Source organism: Pleurodeles waltl, chromosome 1_2, assembly GCF_031143425.1.
Source record: "Pleurodeles waltl isolate 20211129_DDA chromosome 1_2, aPleWal1.hap1.20221129, whole genome shotgun sequence".
NCBI lineage: Eukaryota > Metazoa > Chordata > Amphibia > Caudata > Salamandridae > Pleurodeles > Pleurodeles waltl.
Window position 1 is genome coordinate 627,385,045 of NC_090437.1, and position 20,745 is coordinate 627,405,789.

The 20,745-nt window shown below is 46.1% G+C and overlaps 1 protein-coding gene across 19 annotated transcripts in view; it reads right to left on the reverse strand.

Annotated features, from left to right (window-relative positions):
- BLTP1 (bridge-like lipid transfer protein family member 1) overlaps window positions 1-20,745 on the reverse strand; it is a 1,779,540-nt gene that overhangs the window by 181,887 nt on the left and 1,576,908 nt on the right. For all 19 annotated transcript variants that reach the window (XM_069242474.1, XM_069242454.1, XM_069242518.1 and 16 more), the window contains one exon: window positions 9,606-9,759. In XM_069242474.1, the coding sequence (XP_069098575.1) occupies window positions 9,606-9,759 (154 nt within the window). The remainder of the gene's footprint in view (window positions 1-9,605; window positions 9,760-20,745) is intronic.

Here is a 20,745-nt window from a genome sequence, read left to right on the forward strand (position 1 = left end):
GGGTGGTTTCAAGTGGGTGGGGGCTATGGTGAAGGAATGTCCATGGCAGAGTCCAGAGTAACAGTCACACAGGTGCATTGTCCAGAGGCCTGTGGAGAGATGGAGCATGGGCAGTTCGAGGATGGACAGGGTGACAATGTGGGACAGTGGGATGACATCAGGTGGTATCCATTGCTGGCGGGGGTCTTGACATCCTACTCTGTCTTGCGAGATCTCAGGGCCCTCTTGCGGGGTGGTTCTTCTCCTGCAGGAGGTGGGGGTCTGGTGGGCTGCTGCTGTGCGGGGGCCTCCTGTCCACTAGCGCCGGCGGAGGTGGATGGCTGTTCTTGGTCCCGGCTAGTGGCAGGGGCCCTTGGGTGTTGTTCAGTGTCCGCCCTGCTGTTTACGAGGTCCTGCAGCAGCCCTACCATGGTAACCAGGGTGGTGTTGATGGCTCGGATGTCCTCCCTGTACCCCCGATAGTGTTCCTCCTGCAGCACCTGGATCTCCTGGAACCGGGCCAGTACCGTCGCCATCGTCTCCTGGGAGCGGTTGTATGCTCCCATGATGGTGGTGAGGACCTCGTGGAGAGTGGGTTCCCTGGGCCTCTCCTCCCCCCCCTGTCGCACAGCTGCCCGCCGAGTTGCCCTGTTTCCCTGGGCCTCTGCCCCCTGGCCGGTGTGCCCACTACCACTGCCCCCAGGTCCCTGTTGTTGTTGGGGTGGTGGGTTATCCTGGGTGCCCTGTAGTGGTAGACACACCGCAGATTGACGCGCCCTGGAGACAGAGGCATGGGCCCGCTGGGTGGGAGCTGTGCTGGTGTTCCCAGAGGGGTTAGGGTCTATAGTGGCCTGTGCCTGTGTGAGGGGAAGCGACTGTCCAGAGGTCCCTGATGGTCCGGGCTGGTCATCGGTGTCCAGATCGACAGAGCTGCTGTCATCGCTGACGGCCTCTTGGGTGGGGGGTGTGGATAATTCTGGCCCCTCCGCCGCGGTGTGTTGACGGTCGGGTCCTGCAGGGGTATAGAGGTATGGTTATAGTTTAAATGTGTCGCATATGGGTGTATCTGTGGGTTCTCGTGTCCCCAAGTGCTGGCATTCGTGTGTGGGGGCTTTGGTGAGGGTGGCTTGTGGGGGGGATGTGTATATGCATTGGGCATGCTTTGGTGATGGGTGTCCATGCTTAGTGGACGCATGCAGGCCTAGGTTTTGGGATGTGTGGGTTGTGATGGTGAGACATTGGCGGGGAATAGGTGTGCTGGGGGTGGGGGTGAGGATGGTGTTGGGGGTGAGGATGGTGGTGGGGGTGAGGATGGTGGTGGGGGTGAGGGTGGGGGTGAGGATGGGGTTCGAGGATGGGGGTGAGGGTTGGGGTCTGATTTGGCATGCAGGTGGGGGGGAAGCAGTATTGAAGCTTCAACTTACCAGTATCCATTCCTCCGCCGACTCCTGCGAGGCCGTCAGGATGCAGGATGTTCAAGACTTCCTCCTCCCATGATGTGAATTGTGGGGGTTGAGGTGGGGGTCCTCCGCCAGTCTTCTGCACGGCGATGTTGTGCCTGGATACCATGGAACGCACCTTCCCCCGTAGGTCGTTCCATCGCTTCCTGATGTCTTCCCGATTTCTGGGGTGCTGTCCCACTGCGTTCACCCTGTCGACAATCCTCTGCCATAGCTCCGTCCTCCGGGCAATGCTGGTGTATTGTATCTGTGTGCCGAACAGCTGGGGCTCTACACGAACGATTTCCTCCACCATAACCCTGAGTTCTTCGTCTGTGAAGCGGGGTTGTCTTTGGGGTGCCATGGGGTGGTGTGTATGATGTGTGGGGTGGAGTATGTGTATTTAAGTGAGTTGAGTGTGGTGGTGTGTGTTGTTTTGTGTGTGGATAGTGTGTGGGTGATGGTGTTGAGTGGCTGTGGCTGTTATGTTTTGGATGCTGGTGTCTCGCTCTTGCCTTCTTTACGAATTTGTAAGCGTAGGGGTTTGTGGGTGATGTGGGTGGGTGTTTTATATTGTATTGTGTGTGTGGGAGTGGTGTGTGTATGTGTATCAGGTGTGTGGGATTCAAATCGTCCAATGTGGGTGAGTTTTGTTCGTTTGTGTGTATTCTGACCGCGCCGGTGTGTCCCGCCAATGGAATACCGCGTTTGAATGACCGCCGCGTGGATTCGTGGGTCGTAATGGGATGGGCGTATTTCTGTTGGCGTGGCGGTGGAGGTTTGGTCACCTCCACCTTTCCGCCGACCGCTGGTCTGGCGGTCTGTTGTGGCGGTCGGATTTTCGGAGGTTTGCCTTCTGCGGGTCAGAATGACCGTGGCGGGTTTCCGCGACCGCGGCGGGATTATGGAGGATTTCTGACCGGCGGTAGGCGCCTTTTACCGCCGAGGTCAGAATGACCACCTATATATGCTATTTTGCTAATTCAAAGTTCCTAAAGTTCCTAAGTGAAATACCTTTCATTTAAAGTATTGTTTGTAAATCTTGAAACTGTGGTTCCTAAAATAAACTAAGAAAATATATTTTTCTATATAAAAACCTATTGGCCTGGAATTGTCTTTGAGTGTGTGTTCCCCATTTATTGCCTGTGTGTGTACAACAAATGCTTAACACTACCCTCTGATAAGCCTGCTGCTCGACCACACTACCACAAAATAGAGCATTAGAATTATCTCTTTTTGCCACTATCTTACCTCTAAGGGGAACCCATGGACTCTGTGCATGCTATTTCTTACTTTGAAATAGTACATACAGAGCCAACTTCCTACACAGATGTTTAAAGGAAAGAGAGAGAAGTTCAGATAGTACAGAACCCAGATCTACCAGAGCGAGAGTGAACACGTCCAAACCCGACGGCGGAAAGAAAACAATCTGACAAAGGACTCGATACCCATGCTCACTATTACCAAGAGGTGTATGTATATATATATACATATATATATATATAATTCACCAAAAGTATTCACTGCACTCCATGAAGTTCAATTAGTGCCTATTTATTGATGCCAAATTAACAACCACCAACGCGTTTCAACTCCCCAAGGAGTCTTGTTCACAGTGAATGAGTCCCTTTTCCCTTTTTGCTATTTATACCCCATAGTGCCTCATTATTTACAATGCATTCTGGATAGTGTAGTTTTAAAATTAAAAAGCATTTGTATACATTTTCAATTCCTAAATACAAATACTAAAAAATAACACAAGAACCAAATAATGCTAACTTAAAAAAGTGCTTTTTTAAAAAACCTAAACCAACATAATGTTATATTTGTTACGTGTGTTCTCCTCAATTGTGCTATAATATTCAGTTACCACTTTATACCTAAATATTATTTATATTAGCCCCTGATCGATTTGTGTTGTTCTGTTGGACTGAGGAACTACGTACAAATGATGCACATTGGCACATGACATCTATTCCATTGTTCCAAATACGTTTGAAGAGAGGTATCATTCTAATGTTTTAGTATCTCTAATTACTGCATTCCTGTATGTCATTAATAACTCTAAAAATTCAGTAAATTACTTAATAAGTTCTACTGTTTCTATTTTATGCAGACATATCAATTCTGTCCAGAATGCTGCCTGTCACTGTACGGCTAAAAGTATTAGATATTTTATACACAATACTTTAGTGATAGCCTCTCCACATAAATATCATTATTTATCCTGCATTTTCAAAATCACAAATGTACATATAATTCTTCGTCCATGTTCAATCCATAAGGCATCTTTGTGCGTAGCTGAATAATATATTTACTCTCCATTTGTCTTAGCTTTCGAATTCTGTCTCCTCCTCTCTCATTTCTTTTCATTTGTGCTATACCTATAAATCGTAATGATCTCCAATCATTGGTATGTGAGTTCGCAAAATGTTTTGCCATTGTGTAACTCATATCTTTATTGGTAATGGCTCTAGTATGTTCTAAAATCCTTTTCTTCAGTGGGCAGATTGTACTTCCAATATATCTCAATCCACATTCGCATTCAAGCATATAGACCACATATTGGCTGTCACATGTAATTCTTTGTAAAATGCTTATAGCCTTTCCATTGAAATCCATGTAAGTCTTAGTATTTACCGCAATTTGACACACTTTGCATTTATTACATTTGTAAAAGCCAGTTGTTTCATTATTCAGCCAATTCCTTGTGGTTGGTGCTTCATAATGGCTTTTTACCAATATGTCCTTTAGTGAACGTGATTTCCTATATGATATTTGTGGGATTCCACCTATTCTTTTTGCCAAGTCTCGATCACTCCTTAATATCTTCCAATGTTTTCTAAATATTGATTCAATTTCTTTACTTTCTTTACTGTAAGTGAGAATTAGGCGAGGACAAGTTTCCTCCTTATCATGTCCTCTTTTTATACCTTTGTCTATCAGTGTTTGCTGGCGAGACATCTTTCTTGCCCTCTTCTCACTCAAATCAATATTAGTTCTTAAGTATCCTCGGCACAAAAACCGTTTCCGAACCATATTGAATTGATTCGCCATTTCCTTATCATTCGAACAGTTTCGTCTCATCCTGAGGAATTCGCCAAATGGAATGCTCTTTATTAGGGATTTTGGATGAAAACTATTCCCATGTAAAACACTGTTAGTGGAGGTTGCTTTTCTGAATACAGTTGTATTGATCTGACCATTGTCTATATATACTCTTATGTCTAAGAAATCGATTTGTTTTTCATTGATGTCATAAGTAAAGCTTAAACCATATTCATTTTCATTCAAAATTTTGAAATATATTGCAAACTCTTCCTTGGTGCCATTCCAAATCAGAAATAAATCGTCTATATATCGTAGCCATAATACTACCTTATCCAAATGTTCGGAATATCCATCCTGCCATGCTATTTCTCTCTCCCACCACCCCAAAGTCAAATTTGCATAACTGGGAGAGAGGGAGATTGCTATTTCTTACTTTGAAATAGTACATACAGAGCCAACTTCCTACACAGATGTTTAAAGGAAAGAGAGAGAAGTTCAGCTAGTACAGAACCCAGATCTACCAGAGCGAGAGTGAACACGTCCAAACCCGACGGCGGAAAGAAAACAATCTGACAAAGGACTCAATACCCATGCTCACTATTACCAAGAGGTGTATGTATATATATATATATATATATATATATATATATATATATATATATATATATATATATAAAAAAACTCTTTTGATTATGTTCCTGCTAGAGAAAGAGATCAGACTTATCTGGAGGCAATTTTGACGCCATAAAGTAACGCAGAAGGTTTATATGTCTGCTGCAAAGAACAGATCTGTATTTTATGTGAATAGCTGAGTGGATTAGTAAAGCCAGACGTTACCTGCGCTTTAAAACAAATTAAATGTATGTGCGAGGAGGGCTATGGGAGAGAAGAAGGGCATTTTGCTGGGTGGTAGTGAGGGAATACAAGGAGGAGGTCATGTGACGGGTAGAGCCAATAATGACTGTCACACTGGGCGCTACTAGCACTAAAGGCTGTGATGATAGGTATGTGGCAAAGTAAAGTATTATTGAGCCTTTTTTGTTTTTTTCAGTGTCTTTACAGAAACTGCTGATTGAAGGGAGAAGCAAAGGTAAGGTGACTGACATTTTTTGTTGCACACATCACTCACACGCGCGCACACACACACACACACTCACACACCCAGCAATTTTGCTGACAACAAATCGGCCTTTTATGTAGGCTAGTGTTTTACAGGGACAATTTAGCCAGTAGCAGAGATGGCGCTTAATTGGATGACTGCTGCTGAAGCCGTAACTTGGGCTATAGTGGAAGTTCTGAGGCAGCCGATACTGAGACAGCATCTGAGGGAGAGGACAATGGAGCAGAATCTGGGAGTGATTTTTCAGTCGGCGAAGGCCAATCCAACAACTGCTCTTCCAGTGATTCTGAGGGAGACGATGAGGACATTCGTGCTGTCCCTTCACAAGCAAGGCTGTGCAGCAGGACAACAGTGGGTTAGCCCAACCTAGACAGCAGGTGCATGCGGCAGCAAGCTCAGACAGAGTGCTCTCTTGGCAGCCCCCTAATTTAGTTCAGCCCCAAATTCCACCTTTTACTAGTGACGCTGATGTAAAGTCGATATGGCCAATTTTTTGCCAGTCGACTACATCCATCTCTCTTTGGATGTTGACTTCCTTCAGCAAATTGTACAACAAACAAATTAGCGTGCAGAGCAATTTTTGAGGGAGCATGAAGGCACTCTAGGGCCCCGTTCTAGGGCATGTCAGTGGACTCCCACTTCGTTGGCAGAGCTAAAGATATTTTTGGGCCTTACATTCAAAATGGGGTTAATGCAGAAACCCACCTTGCAATCCTAATAGACTCACAGCAGAAATTGTTGTTTGCTATTGCAGTGCACGCTGCATTTCAATGACAATTCTGCTGCATTGCCCCAGGACCATCCAGACCATAACAGGTTGTTCAACATTTTGGCCTGTCGTGAAAGATTTGTCTGTCAAGGTTCCAGCGACCTATACTCCTGGAAAGAATATAGCAGTTGATGAGTCCTTGATCCTGTACAAAGGGCAGGTTTCAAAGGTAGATATGCTCGCTCAGTTTGAGGAATAGGCCTCATTAGTCATACTCTGAAACCCCCAACTTGCATCCACAAACTGGAAGGAGTTGATTTTAGCACAGTGAGTGCGCTAAAGGAGCACGAAAAACATGTCTTCTTGAGTCTCATGTGGCTGTCATGGGAGCCATTAGTAAAGGTTCCTTACGCATGCCTTCGGTAATGTTCAGGAAGAGGGAGGCAGTTACTTGACAGGTGGTAAAATGTAGTCAAACGTATTCCATCCTGTGGTGTATGAATGTGATGGAACCTTGCCAGGCGGCGTTAAGTTGAGTGCAGTGACTGGTTGGATTTGGCCAGTGGTCGGCGGCATGAAAGTGCGTGAATGGCGTGTGAATAGACCATAAAGTGGTTGATGCCACGAAGTGGCTTTATGGCTCACCTCCAAGAAGGCTTAGTTTCAATATTCAGATACTTTGATAAGTATTAATGTTTTGAAACCATAATTTCCGGAGGTGCTAAAACCAACAAGTGTGAGTGGTGGATTAACTAACAAACTAATACCAGGGGAGTCCTAAGGTGCAGGACTTGCGTGGCTCTCACCAGTTTTCCTTCACCCAGAATCCCGTTGAAATCACAAACTTAGCTTAAAAACACAATTTCCTTGCACTTCAATGAGGGAAAGTCCTGGAATCTGTAGGCAGCCACAAATTTCCTACCACCCAGCCTGTGCCTAGTGCCCGCATCAGGAATGGATAACTCCAGAGTCAACAGCAGCCCTCATGCAAGGACTACCATTGACCCTTGTGTGATCCATTCCTGTCACAAGCAGTAGGCCCAGGCACACCAGTGGGGTAGCATTTATATTGAGAAAAGATGCAGTACGCTAACTGGTAAGATATTTGTCAATCCATGCATATTCCTGTAGTTTACTTCACAGAAATGCAAGGAAAAATAGTGTTTTTGTTCAATGTTTCACCTTTGCAGGGTATTCTGGGTAAAAAGAACTTTGGGGAATCCACTCAAGCCTAATCTCCATGGACTCCCCTGGGTGTCTATTGTTTAGAAATGTCTGGGTTTGGTAGGTTTCCCTAAATGATTCCAGGACTAATTACTACACTTGCCTCAGTTATCATTATTGCCACTATATGTTTCGGGCCCTTCCTTGTCGCAGGCACTTGGCCTACCCACACAAGTGAGGTACCATTCTTATCGGGAGACTTGGGGGAATACTGGGTGGAAGGAAGTTTGTGGCTCCCCTCAGATTCAAAAACTTTGCATAGCTGAAATGTGAGGAAAATGCGTTTTTTTTTAGAGAAATTTTGAGGTTTGCAAAGGATTCTGGGTGACCAAACCTGGTGAGGTCCCCACAAGTCACCCCATTCTGGATTCCACTAAGTGTCTAGTTTTCAAAAATGTATAGGTTTGCTAGGTTTCCCTAGGTGCCGGTTGAGCTAAAGGTCAAAATCCACAACCTGGGACTTTGCCAGAAACGAGTCAGTTTTCAGTGGAAAGATGTAACGTGTCCATGTTGCTTTTTCGGGCGTTTCCTGTTGCGGGCTCTAGGCCTCCCCACACAAGTGAGGTATAATTTTTATCGGGAGGCTTGAAGGAACATAGAATTGAAGAACAAGTGTTATTGCCAATTGTCTTTCTCTACATTTGTGCCTTCATAATGGAAGACAGTGTGCAAGAAAGAAGTCATTTTGAGAAATGCCCTTTAATTGACATGCTAGTATGGATACCACCGAATTCAGAAATGTGCAAATAACCACTGCTTCTACACTCCATATCATGTGCCCATTTCGGAAATACATTGGTTTCCTTGATACCTATTTTTCAATCTTTATATTTTACCAAAATAATTGCCATATACCTAGTATGCAATGAAAACCCATTTGCAAGCTGCAGCTCATTTATTGGCTTTGGGTACCTTGGGTTCTTGATGAACCTACAAGACCAGCATCTCGATGCAGTCAGAAGAGTCCAGCAGACGTAACAGTATTTTGTTTAAAAAAATCTGCCATAGCTAGAAAAAGTTACAGAAGAAAATATAGACAGAAATGGCTGGGTTTTTTTCAACACAAGATCATTTTTTTTAAATTTCAACTGTTACTTTCTATATGAAAACCTTGAAGAATCTACACAAATGACCCCTTGCTGAATTCAGAATTTGGCTTCTTTTCAGAAATATTTAGTGCCCAGGATCCACCATTGGGTTCACACAAAATTCTGTCACTAACTGGAAGGAGGAAGAAAGCACAAAAAATTGTAAAAATGAGGACTGTCCCAGCAAAATGACAAAACTTTGTTGAAAAATGTGGCTTTCTAAATCTAGTCTGCCTGATACTGAAAGCTGTGAAAAGGGTAATTGTAGCACTACAAACCCTTCGTTGATCTCATTTGCAGGGGGGAAACCAGATGCTTTCTTCTGCAGCATTTGTTTCCCCATTTTCTCCAAAAAAACACATTTTAGCTGTATTTTGGCTAATTTCTCGGTCTCCTCCGAGGAATCCACAAACTCTGGGTACCTTTAGAATCCCCAGGATGGTGGAGCAAAAAGGAAGCACATTTGGTGTGGATGGCAGCTTACATGGACAAAAAGTTATGGGGGCCTGAGTGGGAACTACTCTGAAGAGACAAAAACGGGCTCAGCACAGGGGGGTATGGGATGTGGGGGTAGGGAGGAAGCCCAGCAACTAATGGGTACATGCCTTCTGGTAACAAACATGCTCCAATCAGGGTGAGGTTATCAAACAATCTAAAACGTATATTCATGCTTAGGTACATTGATCAATCTGAGCCAAATCCTGGTGAACAAAAAGTCAACTATTCTAATTACACATGTCTCGGTTACTAAAATGTTTGCCTTTTATGATTTATGAATTGGTATTTAGATTCATAATGAACTATGATTTGCATACAAGAATAAATGGCTCATATTAGAAAAATAAAATGAGGGCACTAGAAGTCAAATCAGTACATCACTAAATTTAGAATGATTGCTCCATTATTCATTCACATCCAAATCTACCTCCGCTAATCAGTAACACCTTATTCCTATTCTAATAGACAGTGTTTAAAGTACCTGACAAAAAACTTACGTTGTGTTGCCCATGACATTACTCATGTTCATCTGCACATTCAGTTGTTTCAGGTTGATTGCAAACACAACCAATGTTTCCCAAGGCGAGCCAAGCTGACCTGAAGTTTTATTTGATTTGCTAAAAGATGGAGTTGATGTTTTGGAGAGAGCATCTGGAAATAGAAAAAAAGAATAACAAATAATTATTTCCTTTAACGAAGCCATATCATAACAAAAATAATCGCAAGCAATTCTTCAAGCAATAACTAGTTGCAGAGAATATTTGAATTTCCTTTTTACCTGACAAATGCTTCAAAGGAGGCTAACATAACGGTACCATAACAATTAAGCTTATTCCACTTAGGGAGAAAAAATACCATGCATTTTAAATCAAGAGAATATGTTCTGCTAACAAAAAAGGCGTATATATGTCCTTCTTTAAGCAAATGATACTAAACTATTCTTCTGCTTCCAGGTATTGAGTGAGTTCAAATCTCTGATGTGAATGCTTTGAAACAAACAGGAATATGAATGTGGCAACCCCGACATCAGAGAAGACCAATTACATGGTAGTCAATAACTACTGCTGGTAGATTTATGTGACTGAAACAGAAAAAACTATAATGCAAAGGCTCACCATCCTTGATTCGATCAGCTGGTAGATAAATCACAAAGATTGATTTTCCTGCTTCAGGAAAAATTACTTTTAAAGGGATTCCAATACTATTGGTCCTTGTTATCCCTCTTTCACCATCAGCTGGAACTATCTGCTACACAAACAGGACCAGTAAACGTTTCTCTGCAACATATTTTCACTAGCATTTTTTAACTGGACCAGGAACAAGGATGCCCTCTACTCACAAATGACCTATCATCCCAGCCCCATTCCTACGTTTCTCTGCCATGTGTTTGGAGCCAAGGAATGACTGAGTGGATTCTGGAAAGGAGGGGAGTGTATGTGAATCAATGTGAATGGAAAGGCTTCCTTTCCAACTGGTTCGTATCCTGATTCCACAGTCCCAAAGATGTTGGCAGAAGGGGACAGCACATGTTGGATGAGGCTTCAAGAAATGTTTATTTAGAACTTTCTTGCCGAAGGGTAAATCTTTGTGGGAGTAATGATGAGATTTAGCTCTGTAGCATTAGAATACAGCCATAGTGGAAGCTAAAATTCTCTCTTGTGGTTTTAGAAATTCAAATAAATAAAATTGCCTCTTTGATGCTAGGGTGAGACCATCAAAGATGTTTATGTGTTAATCTAACGTTAAAAACAATGATAACTCTTTTTAAGTGCAGTTTAAGAACTATGGAACCATTTAGCTTGAGTAGACTAGCATACGTGGGTTTTAGTGAAAAGAAGATTTTGTTCCTTGTTAAGATGACATTTCGCTCAAACCCCTGGCACAAAACTGGGAACTTTTTTCAGTACTACTTTGTCTTTATGGAATAACTGAATATTTAGAGGGCTTGAAAAACAAGTTACTTACCTTTGGAAACAAATTATCTAGTACAGACATATTCTAGTTGCAAATATCTTGCCTTTGAATTTCCCCCAGGCGTCAGATTGGATTCTGAGTTTTTTCTTCGAGCAGTACCCTTGCCCATCATCAAGTGACATCATTGATGTTGTGGTCGCCGTGATGACGTCGCTGTCGTATATATAGGTGTCGCCCCGGGGCGCTCTCCGTTTCTTTCACGACTGTCCATGCCGGCAGCGCGGAGCCATGAAAGACACAGACTGGTGCGCCAGAACTAGGACCCTGAAAGTTTCTGTCCCTAGAAATCAGTTTACAGAGGGGGGAAGATGGGTGGGTCTGTCAGCAATCTGCAACTAGAATATGTCTCTACCAGATAATTTGTTACCAAAGGTAAGCAACTTGTTCATCTGATAGAGACTTCTAGTTGCAGATTCCTTTCCTTAGAATAGCTATCCAAGCAATATCATCCCCGGAGGCAGGTCTGCGAACTAAGATCATAGTAAGAACTGCAGGACCGAACGCCAAAGTAGCTGGCCCTGCGGACCGGACTGTCCAGGCAGTAATGTTTAGTGATGCCCACTTTGCTGCCTGGCAGATGTCCAGGACTGGACAGAGGTGAAGGGTGGCTTCGAAGGAAGAGCTTGCAGTTCACTCACTCTACACGCAGAGATGATGGCTACAAGGAAGGCTGTTTTTAAAGTGTGAAACCGAAGAGGACAATTATGAAGAGGCTCAAAAGGAGCAAACATGAGAAAAGTGAGTACCATGTTCAAACCCCAAGGGGGAATTATGATCCAGGTAGGTGGAAACCTGTGGGTAAGACCTTTGAGGAATCTCTCAACAATGGGAGATTTAAATAAAGAGGGTTGCTCAGGTTGTCTGAGGAAAGCAGAGATGGCAGACGGATAACCTTAAAGGGTGCCCAAAGCAGAGCACTGCTGGGCAATAGAAAGTTTAAACAAAAGAACCTCACAAGAGGGGCAGCAGACAGAGGCACAGAGGTGTACTTGTTGGTACACCATACCACGAATTTATGCCAATGAGAGGCATCTACCGTTTTGGTGGAGGGACGCCTGGCTGGGAAAATAACATTGCAGACTACAGTTGGAAGGTCGAAAGCTGTCAACTGCCGCTGCTCAGTCTCCACACAAGAAGGCAGAGACTGGACAGGTTTGGGTGAAGAACCGTTCCCTGCTGCTGCAACAGAGGATCCTCCCGTAGAGGCAGTCTGAGTGGAGGATCGACGGCCAGGCTCAGAAGCTCAAGATACCATACTCTTTGTGCCTAGTCCGGAACCATAAGAATTACTTGGGCCCGGTCATTCTTGATAACTCTGGGCAGAAGTGGTATTGGTGGAAAGGTGTATAGGAGGCCTGAGTTCTACTCAAGACAAAGTGCGTCATGGAGCGAGTGCCAACTTGGAAACTCCAACATGCAAAACAGCTGACATTGTAAGTTGTCTGCATAGGTTAACATATCTAACGAAGGCTCTCTACAGGAAGCTGGCCTAGTGTGTGGTGAGCACCTATGGTGTTATCACCATATACCAGGTCAAGTTAGTGAAGTGTAGGCAGTGTCTAGGAAGCCAGGGCTCCCTAGACGTAGCTATGGATAAGCAGCCAAGACTTACCTAGGAGATATACAAAGCTTATGCAATACCACTATAGTCACACAACACTATCACACATGAAAGAACCACACAATGGTACAAAAATAAAGCTACTTTATTAAAGTAACACAATTACTAGAATACTGAATAGGCAATCCCCCAACTGGAGGTAAGTAAACACACTAATATATACATATTCACAATCAGTAAAGAGCATAGAATGCAATAAGCACTGGCAAGAGTATAGGTAAACAGAGAGGGCCCTAGGGGAAGTCCAAACCATATGCAAAAAAAGTGGAATGTGAAAGCAGTTCTCCACCCAAAGAAGTATCGTCAGTAGAACTAGGAACCCAAAGAGGTGAGTACCAGGGTGACCAGAGGTAAGTACCTGCTTTCCCCAAAACCAACAGGAGGACTTTGGAAAAGGATTATGCAAGACCCAACCAAGACTGGAAGAACCTAAAGGAGAACGTTGACAGGAGATGACCTGCAAAGGAAGGGGACCAAGTCCAGTTTGTGATGGAGTGCCCGGTTGGGACAGGAGCCACTACCCACCCTTCTGTGGATGCAGGACCAGGACGAGGGTGGAGGAAGAAGGTCAGCAATGCAGCACAGGAGATGAAGAGAAGTCCCAGAAGTGATGCAAGTGATGTCCCACGTCAGTGGTCGAGATGCAGTCGGTTAGTGGTGCTGGAAAATCACCAACAAGCCTTGGCAAATGCAACAGTTGGAGTAGAAGATTTACAAGTCTGAAGAAGACCAGCAAGGTCCAGGGGCCTCAACCCAAGGAGGGAAGTCCGCGGTGACCTTCAGTAGCTGGCAGAGTCACAAGAAGAGGAGGCAGTCCCCACAGACAACCCACTGTGCTGTGCAGAAAGTAGTGCTGCAGGTCGGTGGCTACACTGTGCCTGAAGGAGAAGCAAACAAGCCTTGGAAGCTGCAGGAGTCGCTGTGCACAGGGGTACTGCCCTGCAAGGAGTGGCAAGGGCTTACCGCCTCCCAAGTTGGAAAGCTGGTAGAGAGGACCATGGGGACCACTCTAGATCACCACCTGTGGATGCAGGATCCACGCAGTTCCGGAGGAGAGCAGATGCACACAGCCGGTGGTCGTTGCAGTTGGTGCCTGCATATGAAGCGGAGTGACATCTTCACTCTAAGGGAGATTCCTTCTTACTTCTTGTGCAGGCTGAAGACTCGCTGCCCTCTGAGGATGCACAGCTGGGTAAATGTTGCAGTTGTTGGAGGAGCCGGAGAAACAATGTTGTAGAGCGGAGTCCCTGCTGAAGTTGCGGGCTGTCAGTTTCTGAAGGGTCAAGTTGCAGTCCCAGTGCCAGAAAATTAAGTAAACGATGCAGAGGAGTTCTGCCGGAATCTTGCATGTTGATTTGGGGGACCCACTCATGAGGGAGACCCTAAATAGCCCAGGAAGAGGGACTGGTCACCTAGCAGGGTGACCACCTATCAGAAGGGGGCTGTGATGTCCTTTACCTGACCTGGCCACTCAGATGCTTCCTGGGGCCTCTACCTATCTTGGATTCAATTTGGAAGAATCAAGTGGCCACCTGGAGGCGTTCTGGGCACCACCCCTAGGGTGGAGATTGACAGGTGAGTGGTCACTCCTCTTTCCTTAGCCCACTTTCGCACCAAAGCAGGGACCGAGGCTGGTGCAAACCAGTTTATAAAAGGAGGGCACCAAATGTGCCCTTCGAAGCATACCAATGGCTTGGGGAGGCTAACCCTCCCATGCCATGTAACACCTATTTCAAAGGGAGAGGGCGTTACCTCCTTCTACCACAGGAAATCCTTTGCTCTGCCTTCTTCTGCCTGAGCTGGTCAAGCAGCAGTAAGGCAGAAACCTGTCTGAGGGGTGGCAGCAGCGTGGCCAACCCCAGTAGACTGGTAGGAGCAATGCTGGGGGTCCTCTAAGGAGCCCCAGAGTGCATGGAATCATACAACCAATACTGGCAACAGTATTCGGTATGATTCCGACAGTCCAGTACATGGGTAAAATGGCTTCCCCCCACTTATGAAGTCCAGTGTAGTGGAGCTGGAGATGGTAGGACACCTCTGCTCATGCACGGGTGCCCTCATACACAGGTAGTTGCACCCTGCACTCTGGGCTAGGAGGGCCTACCATAGGGATGGCTTACAGTGACCTGGTGCAGTGACCTGTAGCGAAGGGGTACATGCACCTTTTCACGCAGGCTGCAATGGTTGGCAGGTAGACATATTTTGCATGGGCTCCCATGGGTGGCACAATATATGCTGCAGCCCATGGGGAACCTCAGGTGCCCCAATGTCCTGGCTACCTAAGACTTATATGGGGGCACCAGTATGCCAATTGTGGGGTGTGCAAAGTCCTAAGCAACCAAATTTAGAGGGAGAGAGCACAATCATTGAGGTTCTGGTTAGCAGGATCCAGTGAAAACAGTCAAAGCATGCCGACAGCAGGCAAAAAGAGGGGGTAACCATGCCAAAAAGAGGGTACTTTCCTACACTCTCCTCATTGCTGAAAGAGATCTTGTGCCATCTGTGAATGGAGGTGCCATTTGTAAACGACCATGCATTGACAGCTGAGTTTGTGTGCAGGGGCACTCAGGGAGCCCGCCAGATGTTGAACGCTCAGGCATATGCCCTGAATTTCAGCCACATACAGAGACGCCAGGCTTCTTGACAAAGGGTCCAGGACGCCACCCGTCCTGCTTGTTGCAATACCACATGGTGGTAGTGTGGTCTGTGAACACCTGCACCACCTTCCCTTTGAGAGAGGGAAGGACTGCTTTTCAGTGCCTCTTGCTCTGAGCTCCAGAATGTTTACATGAAGCCTGGACTCCGCCAGAGACCAGAAGCCTCTGATCTCTGCCTCCCCATTTTGCCACCCCATCCCAGGAGTGATGCATCTGTCACTACTGTTAGATCTGATTGGGGAAGGGAGAGTGATCGGCCTTTGATCCAAAAGTGGTTTCAAAGCCATCACTGCAGATCTTGCGCAGTTTCCTCTGAGATCTGGACCATGTCAGAGAGATTCCACTGATGCTGCACCCACTGGAACTTCAGGTCCCACTGCAGAGCCCCCATATGCCAACTGGCATGCATGGCCAGCAGGATGCGAGAGGCCATTAGGCTCAGCAGCCTCAGAGTCATTCTCACTGAAACTCAGGACAGAGGCTGAAACATCTGTATCATAGCTTGAATATTCTGGACTCCCTGTTCAAAAGGATAGGCCCGAAACTACACTGTGTCCAGAACTGCTCTGATGAAAGGGAGCATCTGAGATGGAGTCAGATGTGACTTTGGCATGTTTATAGTGAACTCCAGCAAACGTAGGAGGTCCGCCGTAGTCTGGAGGTGGGAGACAACAGCATGGGGCTGCAAGTCCAATGCTACCATCCAGTCTCCAGGGTCCAGGGCAGATGGGGGCCTCCAACTGGTCTGTGATGGAGCGACGGACTAGGAAATGGACTGAGCGGGGCAAGGAGCAGCTATGAGGCCAACGGACCGAGCCGTATCCCAGTCCTCCTTAAATTGCTCAATCGCCGAGTCCGCTTTCTCTCAGAAGAGACGGGTCCCCAAAAAGGGCATGTCCATAAGCGATTGATGGACATCCCCCCAAAAAGCCTGATGTCCTCAACCAAGTGTGGCGCCTCAAGGCTACCGTCGACGCAACTGATCTTCCTAGTGAGCCGGTCGTGTCCAGCCCACAATGAATCGTGAACTTGGTTGCATCTCTCCTGTCAGCAACAGCTTTGGGAGAGAATAGCCTGGGCCTCCGCTGGGACCTGTGGTAGCACCTGCACAACCGTATCTCATAAAGTATGGGAATAGTCACCCACAAAGCATACGGAGTTCACGGAATGCAACGCCAGACTGGAGAAAGAGAATAGCTTCTTCCCAAGTTGGTCCAGTCATTTTGATTCCATATCCAGGGGTGCAGATGGAAATGCGCCAGAAGAGGAAAAAGCCAGGATTACCAAACTCTCAGGCATGGGATATATATATATATTCTCCATCCACCGGGGGTGACCCACTTGCACGAGGGCTGACTTCCCTCTTCCCCCCCCCCCACAGCACTCAACCCCCCTGCTTCCTCCCCCCAGACACTTCCATGTGGTCTAGTCGTGTTTCCTGGCTATGGATCATGGAATATTTTCCCCTTTTAAACAAGTCCTCAGTGAAAGCTGGGGAAGCCATTTTGCCCTTTTTTCCTCCCACCAAAATGAAACAAACCTTCCCTGCTTCTCTCTTCCGCTCCAATGGGGGAAAAGTGAGGTGCGCTGACATCAAAGATTGGCAAGAGGGGGCGGGACGGCTCCCGCCAAGCAAAAGCAAACAGCTAGCTCCCGAGGGTAGGCACCTCAGAAGGTGGCAGTCCCGTTTTACTGCATTGGCTGGCCCTGGGGAGGAGGTGGCCCTAAGGTATTCCTACCCTGCACACTTTTCTTTTTATCCACTTTTTTTTTGGGTGAGATGGGTGCTGACCTTGAAGGGTCTGGGGGCTTTCAGGCAGCAATACAAATGTCAAGCTAACTCCTGTGATTAATGTTCCTGCTAGAGAGAGAGATGGTGTTTTACATAGTGGCAGTTTTGCCTCCCCATAAAGTAGAACAGAGGGTTAATATGCCTGCTAAAAAGAATGCACACTGTGCAGATCACAGATCTGTATTTCATGTGGATAGCTGAGTGGATTACTGCTTTTGTCACAGAGGTTTTTTTGTTGCCGCAGTTCATAAAGTACAACTCTAATATACCCCAGTGACTGTTACAGACTGTCATTAAAGAGCTGCATGCAAACTGCATAAAATAGGCTAGGACATTATGTTTTTCCCCAGTCTTTGATTTTCTATTCCTAATGTTGCTCAAAAGAGTTTTTTTGGGTAGATGTGCATTCTTGTTGGTAAAGCAGGCCCTTGCTAGTGCTTTAAAACAAATTAACTGTGAGTGAGGGGGGCTACAGAGAGATGAGGGGCACTTTTGCTCTATGGTAGTGAGGGAAACAGAGGACAATATTGTGGGAGCAACTATGATTGTCACACCTGGCGACAACAGCGCTAAAGGCTGTGATGATTGGTATGTGGCAAGGTGAAGTAATTCTCTGTCTTGTTTGTCTTTTTTAGTGTCTTTGGAGAACCTGCCGATTTAGGAAACAAGATAAGTTAAGGTGACTTTGTCTTTAATTATTGTTGCACACATCTTTCACGCACACACCCACCGACTGTTTTAGAACAACAAATCTGCCTTCTACATAGGACAGTGTTTTAGAAGGGCAGTTTTAGCCTGTAGCAGAGATGGCATCTCGGTGGATGACTGCTGCCCAACCCCAACTTGAGTGATGGAGGACAGCTTTGAGGCAGGATCAGAGACCGAGACAGCAGATATTGAGACAGCTTCCGAGGGAAAGAAAAATGGAGCAGAATCTTGAAGTGATTTTTCAGTCGTCAGACTCCCATCTGATGACTCATCTTCCATCAATTCTGAGAGACATGATGATGGCAGTGGTGCTATCCCTTCACAAGCACAGTATGTGCAGATGGGGACCGAAGTAGGTAAGACCGACCCAGAGAGCAGGCATGTGCGACAGCAAGTACAGACAGAGTGCTCCTTTGGCAGCCACCCAATTCAGTTTAGCCCCAAATTCCAACTTTCACTGGCAACGCTGGATGTAAAGTTGATACAGCCAACGTTTTGCCAGTTGACTACATCCATCTCTTCTTGGACATTGACTCTTTGAGCAAATTGTGCAGCAAACAAATTTGCATGCTAAACAATTTGAGGGAGCATAGAGGCATTCTAGGCCCACATCAGTGGACTCCCACTTCGCTTGAGGAGCTGAAGATATTTTTGGTTCTTACTCTCACAATGGGTTAGTGCAGAAACCAACCTTACAATCCTACTGGTGTCCTCGCACGGTTTGGATAATCCCCATCTTCTTCACCATACATGTGCATAGATGTTTTTTTGCTATAGGAGCTCATGTTCCATTTTAATGACAATTCTTCTGCATTGCCCTGGGAACATCCAGACCATGGCAGGCTGTTCAAATTTCAGCCTGTTGTGGCACATTTTTCTACTAGGTTTTCAGAGATTTATACTCCTGGAATGAATATAACCACCATCAGGAAGTCAATGATACTGTACAAAGGGTGGCTCCTGTTCCGGCAGTACACTGCAGGTAAAAGAGCTTCCTATGGCATCAAGCTGTACATGCTATGTGAGAGGTCTACTGGCTATGTGTATAGCTTGATAGTGTGTACACGGAAGACCTCCATTCTAAACCCTGTAAGTTGCCCTCCCATGCTAGGAGTCACATAAAAGATTGTATGCGAGCTTCTTGAGCCACTCCTTCAAAAAGGTTATAACCTCTATGGGCATTGTTTCTATATTGGAGTAGAGCTGTTCAGTGAGCTGTACAAAGCTGGCACTACAGGAGAGTCATGTTTATTGTCCCTAGTGCCCACCTCAGCCAGACCTGTGTTTTCCTTCTTGCTTTATGTTGTATCATACAAAAGTGAAGTACTGGGAAATTGACCGAGGTGGAGCTGCTGATAGGTAAACCTTTCAATGGCTGTGCATGGATACCTACCTTCAATGGGCCACTACTTCGCTAGGCAAGCAGCTTGAGGAAATCATGGACTTCCTTATGGCCTTCTCAACATCTTTATCTGCTGTCGTAGGTGTTCTGTTTGCTGATTGACAAGGGCATTATAGTCCCCACACTACACATAATGGTGGACAGAACATATGCCATGTTGTCACACAGTACCCTGAGTGGCAAAATGTTAAAGGCTTGACTAGATTTTACAGTGCTTTTTAGGGAAAATATATATATACACTAAGTAGGAAAATGTCACTGTTGGCAAGGTTACCCCCTAACCTTTTGCCTTTTCTTGATGCTAGCTTTCATTGAAAGTGTGCTGGGACCCTGCTAACCAGACTCCAACACCAGTGTTCTTTCCCTAAAACTGTCCCTTTGTCTCCACAATTGACACAGCCCTGGCACACAGTTACGTCCCATGTAAATGATACCCCTGTTCCAAGGGCCCTGTGGCCAGGGAAGGTCTCCAAGGGCTGCAGCATGTATTATGCCACAGTGGGGACCCCTCACTCAGCACATGCACACTGCCTCACAGCTTGTGTGTGCTGGTGGGGAGAAAAAGACTAAGTCGACATGGCACGCCCCTCAGGGTGCCATGCTCTCAACCCACTGCCTGTGGCATAGGTAAGTCACCCCTCTAGCAAGCCTTACAGTCCTAAGGCAGGGTGCACTATACCACAGGTGAGGGCATAGTTGCATGAGCACTATGCCCCTACAGTATCTAAGTCAATTCTTAGACAATGTAAGTGCAGGGTAGCCATAAAGAGTATATTGTCTGGGAGTTTGTCAAACACAAACTCCACAGTTCCATAATGGCTACACTGAATACTGGGAAGTTTGGTATCAACCTTCTCAGCACAATAAATCCACACTGATGCCGGTGTGAGATTAATTGTCAAATGCACTCAGAGGGCATCTTAGAGATGCCCCCTGCATGCCAGCCCAACTGCTAGTGCTAGGCTGACCGGTCTCTGCCAGCCTGCCACTTCCAGACTAGTTTCTGGCCACATGGGGTGAGTGCCTTTGTGCACTCTGTGATCAGGAACAAAGCCTGTCCTGGGTGGAGGTACTTCACACCTCCCACTGCAGGAACCGTAACACCTGGCGGTGAGCCGTAAAGGCTCAAGCCTGGTGTTACAACGCCCCAGGGCACTCCAATTAGTGGAGGTGCCCACCCCAGACACAGCCCCCACTTTTGGCAGCAAGTCCGGAGGAGTTAATGAGAAAAACAAGGAGGAGTCACCCTCCAGACAGGACAGCCCCCAAGGTGTCCAGAGCTGAGGTGACCCCCTTCCTTAGAAAATCACCCATCTTGCTTTGGAGGATTTAGCCCAAGAGGATTAGGGAAGGGAGGAGACACAAAGGGAGGAGGCACAGAGAGGGTGTAGCCACCCTCAGGGACAGTAGCCGTTGGCTACTGCCCTCCAGCCCTAAACACACCCTTAAAACTAGTATTTAGGGGTGACCTTGAACCCAGGAA